Source organism: Pan paniscus, chromosome 3 (assembly GCF_029289425.2).
Source record: "Pan paniscus chromosome 3, NHGRI_mPanPan1-v2.0_pri, whole genome shotgun sequence".
Lineage (NCBI taxonomy): Eukaryota > Metazoa > Chordata > Mammalia > Primates > Hominidae > Pan > Pan paniscus.
The window spans coordinates 55,892,974-55,903,954 of NC_073252.2; the positions used below are offsets into that span (position 1 = coordinate 55,892,974).

The 10,981-nt window shown below is 39.3% G+C and overlaps 1 protein-coding gene across 9 annotated transcripts in view; it reads right to left on the reverse strand.

Moving 5' to 3' along the window:
• Window positions 1–10,635, reverse strand: part of MTHFD2L (methylenetetrahydrofolate dehydrogenase (NADP+ dependent) 2 like) — a 146,002-nt gene extending 135,367 nt beyond the window's left edge. For 5 of the 9 annotated variants that reach the window (XM_003832325.6, XM_034958667.2, XM_055111432.2 and 2 more), the window contains exon 1: window positions 9,264–10,635. In XM_003832325.6, coding sequence (XP_003832373.2) covers window positions 9,264–9,715 — 452 coding nt within the window. In that variant the 5' untranslated portion in view covers window positions 9,716–10,635. Of the gene's footprint in view, window positions 1–1,107; window positions 7,497–8,973; window positions 9,106–9,263 lie in introns of those variants that run through there. The other 4 variants (XM_024928642.3, XM_063603556.1, XM_063603555.1 and 1 more) reach the window with 4 other exon arrangements.
• Window positions 10,636–10,981: the final 346 nt, after the last annotated feature.

Sequence of the window (10,981 nt, forward strand, 5' to 3'; positions counted from 1 at the left end):
CCACAGTACCTGGTTTTTACCCTTTTGTAGTATTTTAAATCACTGATATTGTCTAGTTGTCTACCTGTGTTCTCTGGATAGGCAGCCTGTAGCTCTCAATTTCTTTATGTCAATTATTGTTAATTTTGTTCTTTTTGTGGTGCCATGTTTCCCTAATGGTTCGTAAGCCTGTGGCCTTTCATTGCTGTCTATAGCTTGAAGAAGTAGGCGCCTATTCCAGTCTTTATAAACTGGCTTCAGTAGGGAAAGCCCTTCACCAGTCAGTGGATCTAGAGATTCTTGATGGGCCATCTGGCATGGTCCATGGGTGGGCTTGCTGCTAAAGCCCTTGGATTAGTTGGCAGGTGATGCCTAGGTCAGCAGGTGGTGGGCCTAATACTTCAACTCACAGGGGGCTAATCTGGTGCATGGGTCCACTGGGGTGGGCTGTCAACTGGGTATATAGGAGTAGTCCTGGAGCCTTGGTCTGCAAATACAGACCTGAAGCCTAGGTTCATAGGGGCCATCCTGGCACTGGGGTAGGTCTTGAGCCTGAGTCCATGGGGACCAGCCTGGCACTGGAATGGGTCTGGTCCCAAGTCTGTGGGGACTAGGCTTGCCCAGGGTCCTCTGGAATGGCCCTGGTACCTAGATCTGCAGGGGAAGACCTGGTACCTAGAACCATGGGGTTGGGTGCAGAGTTTGGGTCCCTGGGGATAGGCTTGGACCTGAATTAATGGAAGCTGACCTGGTACTGGGGCAGGCTTACAGTGTGGGTCCATGAGTTTCTACCTGATGCCTAAGTCTGCAGAGGCTCAGCTGGAATCTTTGGATGCTGCCCCGGCATTAGTGCAGGCCTAGAGCCTGGGTCTGCAAGGACTGGCCTACAAGCTGTGTCTGTGGGGGCTGGCCTGGCACTGGGATGGGCAACACTTGTTGCATTTTTTTCAAAAGTTGTTGGTCATTATTAATCAACATATTCAACAAACAGACCAAATGGGGGTAGGGACACCTTCAGATTTAAAGTTTTTAGTGAATTGTAATCAGTGAAACCAAAGCTTACAAACAGAAACCTTATCTCTTCAAAAGGAAGGGAAGAAGTAAACTAATTTAAAAAATCATAGCTCAAACAATGCACAAGTAATTTTAATTTCTGTCCTTACAAGAGAAGACACAGAGACACATAAAAAGGGAAGTGAAGACAGAGAGGGAAGACAACCATTTAACAACAGAGGCAAAGACTGGAGTTATGCAGCTGCAAATTCCTTAGGAACACCAAGGACTGCTGGCAATAACCAGAAGCTAGTCGACAGAGTGTGGGCCTACAGATACTTTGATTTCAGACTTCCAGCCTCCTTCCACTGTTTCCAGTGTGAAAACAGATTTCTGCTGTTTCAAGCTAGCTAGTTTGTGGAACTTTGTATACAGCAGAATTAGTAAATAAATACATCTATAATAGCAATTTTAAATAGTTCAATGTCTGAGAAGAATCTTCTGATGGAACTCATATTTTTTGTTGAATAAAATTTCCTGGAATAAATTACCATTTTGTAAAACATTGGAATACAATTGAGAAAAACTTTAATTTTTCCCTATCTAAATATGGTAAACTATTTTTAAAATCATACACAAAAACAACTTATTTCTTTTATCTAAATATTTGTCAAAGAAAAGTACTTTGAAAAGATACATCAAGATAGCACCTGTGAAAATATTTAGGCTAAAATATCTTCCCATTTCAATGTGCAAAATGTAGAATTAAGACTGTTCCATTTAGCAGTTTATGTGGTGTTTCAGCATCTATAGAGACAGTACCTTTAAAACTAAAATAACCATTGTCTAAAGCAAAGATTCTATTTGCAACTGTTAAGAAAATTGCAGAAAATTTAATTTTAAAATTAAGCATAAGGGCCGGGCCTAGTGGCTCACGCCTGTAATTCCAGCACTTTGAGGGGCCGAGGCGGGTGGATCACGAGGTCAGGAGTTCAAGACCAGCCTGACCAATATGGTGAAATCCCGTCTCTACTAAAAATAGAAAAATTAGCTGGGCATGGTGGCATGCGCCTGTAGTCCCAGCTACTCGGGAGGTTGAGGCAGGAGAATCACTTGAACCCAGGAGGCGGAGGTTGCAGTGAGCCAAGATCACACCATTGCACTCAGCCTGGGTGACAGAGAGAGACTCTGTCTCAAAAAAAAATAAATAAATAAAGCATAAGATCTTATTAACTTTTTTCAGAAAATTATCAGTATCAAGGTGTTAAAAGATACAGCTAAAAAACTGATTCAAGCATGTGAATATGCACCAGGAATAATTGTTGATGCTGAATGTTCAGGTAATATAAATTTTTATTTTAACATATAAGGATATAAATTATCTTTTAAAATGTTAATTTTGAAAATGGTCTGAAACTATTCTATAAGTTCACTAATATATTTGTAAGCCAATAGATATTCCAAATATATAATTTTCATTACATTCGTGCCCCTTTTTACTCTAAAAAATGTGCTAGTTTGGCCAAAAAAATTACATAGTGACCTTGCCATTAATGCATATCAAAAATAAAATCCATTTGACCCCTTAGATATTGTTTACATGATATGCCCTGTCATTACTTGCTCAGGTGGTTTCCCACAAAGGCAGAAATGACCTTCCCCCAAAGGCAAGAAAAGGTGCCCTCCCTTCCAAAAGCCCAGCCTACTGCTGGGCTAGCCACGAAATGTGGCTTCATCAGGAGGCAAAAATTAAAGAAGGGAGGTGGTGGCTAGTGAGTAGCAGGGCAGCACTATGTAGTACAAACTACTCACCTGAAATTAGAAGTCCTGAGCATCAGAGCTCTGGGTTACCATTAGTAGCAATAATAAAGTTAGGCAAGTCACTTAGCTTCTCTCAACGGCATGCAATTTCTTCATCTATATAATGGGAATACTCTCTTGTTGACCTTACATTACATAAGAGGATTTGGCTAAAAGTTCATGGGCTGGTTTGCAAAAGTGGCTCTTTCTCTTAGTTTCTGCTAAATTACAGATGGAGACATATTTCGATAACCAGAAACATTATGAGAGCAGAAAGTCTTCAGCACTTAGTGCTGTTTCCATGGGCTTGTTTACTTGTACTTCCAGAAAATAAACTAACCACCTTATCTACGCTTATTAGAATCAAATGATGTATTTAATAAACTAGAGCAAAATAACAAAGGGGGAGGATTATTTCTATGTATCAAAATACTCTTCCACAAAAAAGTAGCTTACCAACAAATAAAACCTAGTCAAGATCAAGAGTTTATTTAATTCGTATACTTGGCAAATCCATATCTTAGTTTCAATCTCATCTTTATTCACGACTTCAACTAGAGCTGCAATGAACCATTTTATCTCTATAATGTTGAAAAAACCTGGCCAGGCACGGTGGCTCACGCCTGTAATCCCAGCACTTTGGGAGGCTGAGGCGGGCGGATCATGAAGTCAGGAGATCAAGACACATCCTGGCTAACACGGTGAAACCCTGTCCCTACTAAAAATACAAAAAATTAGCCGGGCGTGGTGGCGGGCGCCTGTAGTCCCAGCTACTTGGGAGACTGAGGCAGGAGAATGGCATGAACCCGGGAGGCAGAGTTTGCAGTGAGCCGAGATCGTGCTATTGCACTCCAGCCTGGGTGACAGAGCAAGACTCTGCCTCAAACAAAAAACAAAACAAACAAACAAAAAAAGACGAAAAATCCTAATAGAATGATTAACAATTCCAAGCTCTACCCAGGCCCTAACATACAGTTTAATTGCTTTATATCTTAGGGCATATCTTCGATGTCTTGAGTTTGTACAATAGAAATGAAACCCCCCCAAAACAGGGCAAAATTCCATAGGGAATAAAACCAATCACCAGTATAGGGAGTCTTTTGAAGTGTGTTATTAAAATAAATGAATACCTGCAAGTGTTAAGTTTATGGCCTCTTTAAAAAAATTTGTTTCATACCCCAAGTACCCTATTCACATCTTGAAGTAATTTTACTAGAAATTACATCTGCAAATCAATAAAAAGTAAAATACCTTTTCATTATATATGACTCTTCTTCATATCCAGTTTTTTAACTAGTTAACTTTCTGACTCTGTACTAAACAATATCCATTGTTTTCAAACTAACTTTGTCAGAAAGAACCTTAGATGCTAAGCTTTGTGCCACAAAAGCTCTTGGCCTATCTGCTGAAACCTATGGACTCTTTCTCAGAACAATCCTTTTAAACATTCAATATAAAATACAGATTACAAGGAAAACCAGTTTTACTGAAATATTATCAAATGCTTTTTTTAAAAAGTATTAAATAACAGGATCTAGTGGTAGGTCTAACTACCATAACAAAATAGTGATGTGCAGATGATGTTTTGTGGTATCTGCCTCAACTTTGTGATACTGAAATATTTGTAAATTATATTAGCAAGTCACATGTACTGATGATATTATGTATTTGTTGCCAACACTAACAATGGAAAAAAAATGCTCAATTTATCAGAAGTTAGTAACCTCCAATCCAAGTTTATGGATCCTCTGAATTCTATCCATAAGGTCCCAGGTTAAGAACATCTCAAACTGAGGGAATCTAACAAAATAATTTTAAAATTTACATGCAAAATTAGCTTTCTAGATTCACAAAAGTTGTATGAGATTTAATATTAATAAATGTTTCAAAAAGAAGAAAAAGTGAGATAAGTCAATAATTATAAACTGCTTGTAGAGAAGAACACCGGAAAGATGATGTGGGTTCAAGCCTTGTCTTCACCACGTATTTACTGTGTCAACTTGACAAGTTTAATTTCTTTAAGCCTCAATTTCTCAATCTGTTAACTGGGAATAGTAATAGTGTCTATCTACTTCCTTTAGTTGTTGTGAGGATCGAAGGGCATACTGTATATGCAAAATCTCAGCAAAGTGCTTACCACTGACTAAGAGCTCCTTAGATATTAAGAAAATTGTATTTTTCAACAATACAACTGAATTCCTTAAAAGCATGATGGCATTCATTGCAGTTCCAGTTAATCACAAACAGCAAAAAAAAAAAAAAAAAAAAAAAGTGGGGAGAGAACATCTGTTGTAAACTATACACACACCCTCACTTTAGAATTATGAATCTTTAGATCTTTAGATAGTCTTTGGATCTAGGAACACTCTAATGAGCCTAATTATAGAAACCTACATAGTGTTCAGATGATGCAGTGAACAAACCTGGTTGGTATGACATTGACAAGGACATGACCTCAATCTGAGAGTAAATTATTACATATTTTCCAAGAACTAGACATTAAAAAGCAGCAAGATGGTTAGGTAAGTTAGAGCCAATTGATTTAATGTAATATGACACAGTCATTGAAATGCTAATAAAAACAATAGCAACACAGAAACCACTTATGATGTAACATTAAGTAGAGCAGCTGGCTAGGCCTTCTTGGATAATATCCTGCCCTGAATTGTTTAACACTACTGTTAATTTAGGTTCAGACTGTGTTCTGTTCTGACCATAAAGTTTTCTACATTGTATGTAAAATGTTGTCTCAGATCCAAAGTGAATTTCTTAATAGCAAATCTCATTTATTACTAATCATTTCTTTAATTTAGCATACTCATTTACAGCTCAAATTTCACCTAAGCTCCTCTCTTAAACCTCCTTCCACAACTTAATTATCTCTAAGCCAAAGTGTAATTTCACTGAGCTCCATGGGATTCCTTGAAAGAGTACATGCCCATGAAAAGATCATCTGGTGCTGCTCCTTTCTGCTGTTTTCATCCTCCCATCAGGGTACTAATAGGAAAGAATAACAACTTCAAGGCATTTGAAATACAAAGATTTGGGTCATTAAAGAACTTGCCAAATTATTAGTAAGACCATGATTAACTAACAAGATCTAAAATTAATACTAGTCCCTCTTTTTCATGTACTGATCCATTTTAGTCAAAAATCTTGATTGTGGAGATATTAGAACACACTATCTCTGAACAGCTGGAACAAAGAAAATAAAACTTAAGATATGAGAGACCAAATGTTGAAATACTTAGTTTTTGAATTTAAAATGACATAAGAACTTCTTAGAAATCAAAATTGTAGCCAGATGGCTATTATATCTCATTTCAGTAGAACAGGTACAGCAGGAAGATAGGAACACCACCCACATTATCACATTTGCCAACTAAATAGAAGATGATTTTGAGAAACTGCCTTTCCTAGTCATTAGAAGAGACAGAAATACAGAGTAAGTAGTAGAGGGAAGAGTCTGAAAAATAAAATGAACATTGTTACTGATAAAATGTGTCTTTTTAAATTATTAAACTTAACTACCCACGGTAAAAGACATGAATACTTAAATAACACAAATAAGTATCTTTTACTAGTTCCAAAAATGTAGATTTTTTTTTAAATGTGGTCTAGCTGCAAAAATTATACAGCCGATGCCAGTGCGACACAAAGAAAGGTGAAACTTCCATAAAGACCTGTAGGCAGTACACAATTTTTTTAAAAGCTAAAAGAAATAATAGTATGAAGACAAAAAAGAGAATCTACCAAATTAACGATTTGAGGATTCACTGAGCAACAGGATAAACATGGAATGCTTGGGATATCCATTTAGTTAATTAAAATAAGTAGTTCAGGTAGAATAAGCCAAAGCGGGTTTTCTGAAAGTCCCTGTGTTGCAGGATACCTGCAAATCTGCTTTGAGCATGGCATTAATGTGCAAGGTCTATAACCTTCCCACCCAAATGGGATGGGCTGCTATCAGACTCCTCACACTGAAAAGCAATGGGCACAAACTCATGTGATGCCTTTTAACCCAGGACATTTTGATTTGTAAACTCCTCAAATACCACAATAAAATGGGAAAAATTTAGTTACAAAGACTTTTTTTTTTCATTTTTAACCTTTTGCCTGGATAGTTAATTCATTTCAAGAAACAATAAGCTGCAACAAGGGCTTATTTATTACTTTAACATTAATTTCCCCCAATTAATAAGACCTAAATTCTCATGCATAAACAGGAAAACAAATTCACTGCAAATTTTAAAGGAAAACTCATTGAGAGGAGAATGTTAAACGATACTTCAAAATACGGTAACTTCCAAACTCCATCAAACATTAATTATTGAAATTCTACTTAAAAAAGTTCCCCACTAAAAAGTACTGTAAATATTCCATTATTATAGGCATGTGGCCAAAATGTGAAAAAATTAACAAAGATACTTTTTCAATTAAGGCCCTACACAGCTCAGAAATGGTGATAAATCTGTTAATTTAAAACAGTCAATATCACTGGGATAAGAGTTTATCAAACTCAAAGGCAATTTTCAGTGAGAATAACACTAAGGTGTAAATTTCATGGCAAAAGAAAAGATGTCAGACTTAAACCACATTAACTATGAAGAACTAGACAACTAACGTGTCATTATATATATAAAAAAGATGACTGTGGATGGGGACAAGTGGGGAGGCAGACAGTGGCAACCTCTGGAAGATGGAATCTCTTCTCTCTGCTGGTCCTAGAAGAGAAAAGAGACACCAATAAGCATCAACACACTGTCCGAATTCCTCCCCACCCGAGACCCACCAGTCCACAGGTGTTTCTCAACCTTGGGGCCAACCTCATCTTCAGAGATGGTATTCAGTACAAAGAGGGCGTCAAAACCCCCGCCTTATCTTAACTTGCCTAGTGCCCTCTTTAAAAAATAAAAACTATCAAAATATATTACTTTTTTTATAACTATAATCTGCATCAAGTGGAACTGAAAGCAGCTGGGCTGAAATTAGTAACTCTTACAGTGCATAGGGATAATAGCTTTCCAAAACCTTTGCACTCAACTATTTTAAATTATAAAGAGGTCATTATGTGTAACTTAAAAGTTTTGAATTCTACATGAGTTGGTGTGTGTGTACAAAGCAAGTGGCTACAACCAAATTTTGGGGTTGTAACTGTTGTTTGTAATGACTTCCATTCAATGTATGCAGGTCATGGAGAAGATGGGGAGATGGAGTTGTTTACAGCAAGCTGACAAAGGGAAATTAATCAAGTTGTACTATTTGAAACAAGTTATCCTCACCCTGAAAAGCACCCCTCAAACAACTGAAATTCAAAAAATAATGATACAAACAAGTAATTTAGAGTGACGGCAAATAATTTCCTCAATTCTTTAAAACAAATAGAATTCTACAGAATCTGCTTTTCCTAGGTAGTAGATCTAGCTGGTAGTTCCAAACTAAGTGGAACATTCTTACCCAACCTACTACAGCTTACACAGCTCTGATTCACTGTTATTTTCTCACATATCCTTGTGGAAGACCTAGTCACAAGAAATTATGTCCAAAGCAAATCCTATAGGAAGTAATTTTTAAATTCAGACACTCGAGACTAAGATCTAAATGTACACAATAGGGAGTTAACTGATTTAAATTAAATAAACAGTATCTATGTTTCCACGTTACCAGTCATTGCTTTTCTAGGGATTGTGCTGGGCACTGGCGGATACAAAAACTCGAGACACAATTTTGGACGTAAAATGGCAATGAAAGCGCATTTCTGGAAGCCCTGAAAGTCTGAAAACAGAGGCTCTTCTGGACTCACAAGCTCTGGGTCAAGAAGATATATTTTCATCTTGTTAAGACGGATTTTGCAACTAAGACTGGTAAAGTATAAGATAGAAGAGTGCGTACCCTGTTGTATTTGCATGGTTCTTGCCAGCAACCAAGACATGTAATGAATCTAAGTCTCATCACCTGACAGAGGTTTAGGGAGAGCCATACATGAAAAGACTGAGAAATCTGGATTGATATTTGGTTTTGTGAAACCATAAATAATTTTAGAGTTGGAAAAGACTTAGACAAAACTATTAACAAAGGAATTCAGAAACGCAAACATTAGTAAGTCATCTGGACAACGCCTACTCCTTTATTTACGAAACACTAAAATAACCAAAGTAAAAACAAATGTTTGACCAAGCCGACCACGTGTTTTTATACTACCTTTTCTTAGTGCCTCAAATATCTTCCTAAATCAAGTGCACCTGCTGCAAAGATGGAACATTCTGGTGCGAGAGCCCAGAGCAGAGCACGTTTTCGTTCCCCAAGCTGAGACAACTGCGACTCGCCCGCGCGACCGGCAAGGCCACCTCACAGACAAGGCTGTCCTCGACCCAGCCCGCCGCCGCGCGGCCGCCCACGAGCCTTGGGCCCCACGCGCGCGAGCGCCGCCCGCGCCCCCGCCGACCTCCCACCGCCAGCGGCTCCGCACCCGGCGCCCGCAGCCCTGGTACCTCACACCGCTGCTCCGAAAGCCCCGGAACGCACTCCCGGGCTCTCCCGGTGCCCTTACGGAGGGTGCTGTGCTTCTGCCCAACGCCGGCGCTCGGCCAAGGCGGCCGCGGAGCAGCGAGAAGCCGCGGACCGGCACCGTCATGGCCGCGGATCCCCGGCTTCCGGACTGGGGCTCCACCTCCCGCGACTCCAGTCCTCGCGGCTGGAGGCCTGGCTCCGCCCTCACCCGGCCTGGCAGGGCAGCAAGTAGCGCTGCCCAGCCAGGTTCCGGCAGACACGCAGAGTGGGGTAAAGAGCGGTTCCCAGGACCGGGGACGGAACTGACAGAGTGCCGGGTCCGCAGGGGGCGGGGCCAGGACCCAAGTCCCGGGCCCTCTGAGGATGTGGAGGCGTGCAGTGTGGCCTGGCGACTGGGCCCCGCACCCAGCCAACATATAGCTGGCATTCCCATAGCGACGGCACAGAGAAGGCCTCCAAACTATCACTTTAGGCAGCACGCCCCACTTTCCACCAAGCCAGAGATCCTGCCCAACAGTCTCCGTGACTACGTGGAATTGGATTTAAAGCAGGAAAGAAGTAATAGGTTCATTGTTTCCCACTTCCTTTGTGAGATTCCTTGGAAGTTGGAGAAAAGAACAAAGGTGTGTGGAGAAGGAGCAAAACCTGGCTGAACAAGGAAGGTCTGGACTTTAGGATTTCTATACTTCTACTTTATCATCTCCACTTTTGGAAGGAAATATTGACCAATATCTGTCTTTTCCTGAGTTATGATCAAGTCGATGCAGGCTAAGAACCCTGCATTGTGTGGTGAGCTTGTGTGGTGAGGAAGCAAAATATCTGCTCCCTCTGAAAAAGTAAAACATTAGACTGTCCATTCATTGTGCAAATTTTAAGACAGACACACAAAAAACAGTCACAGATAAAACCAGCTGGGAAGTTAACAGGAAACAACTTTTCTCCCAAGGTCAGGCTGCCGCTGTTGAGTCAGAACAACGTCTTTCATAGCTGCACTTTTACTGAGAAAACTTGTTTTTTAAAATCATAGACTGTCAGAAAATATGCTCTTTAAAATCATATCAATAAGAATGGGATACCCTACTCTTTCCTGGCTGATCTAAATCCATTTGACACAAATAAGCAGCCTTGAAGAAAATACAGGAAAAAATCTAGGTGACCTTGGGTTTGGCAATGAGACTTTAGATACAACACTTAAATCACAATTCATAAAAGAAAAAAAACAATTTAAACTTCTGCCATGCAAAAGACACTGTTAAGATAATAAAGAAACAAGTCACTTACTGGGAGAAAATATTCGCAAAACATTTTTACAAGGACTTACACCCAAAATATACGAAGAACTCTTGAAACTCAACAATTAAAGAAAAAAGAAAAGCAACTCAGTTAAAAGTGAGCAAAAGATCTGAAAACACCCACCAAAAAAGGTATACAGAGGTCAAAAAAAATGGAAAAATATTCAATGTCATTTATCATTAACGAAATACAAATTAAAACAGTGAGATACCACTACACTCCCATTAGAACCGCTGAAGTCCAAAAAATTGATAATACGAAATGCTAGCAAGGATGTGTGGCAACAGGAACTCTCATTCATTGTTGGTGAATAAAAAAATGATTCAGTCACTTTGGAAGACAGTTTGGCAGATTCTTACAAAGCTAAATATCATTTAACCATGCAATCCAGCAACCATGTTCCTAT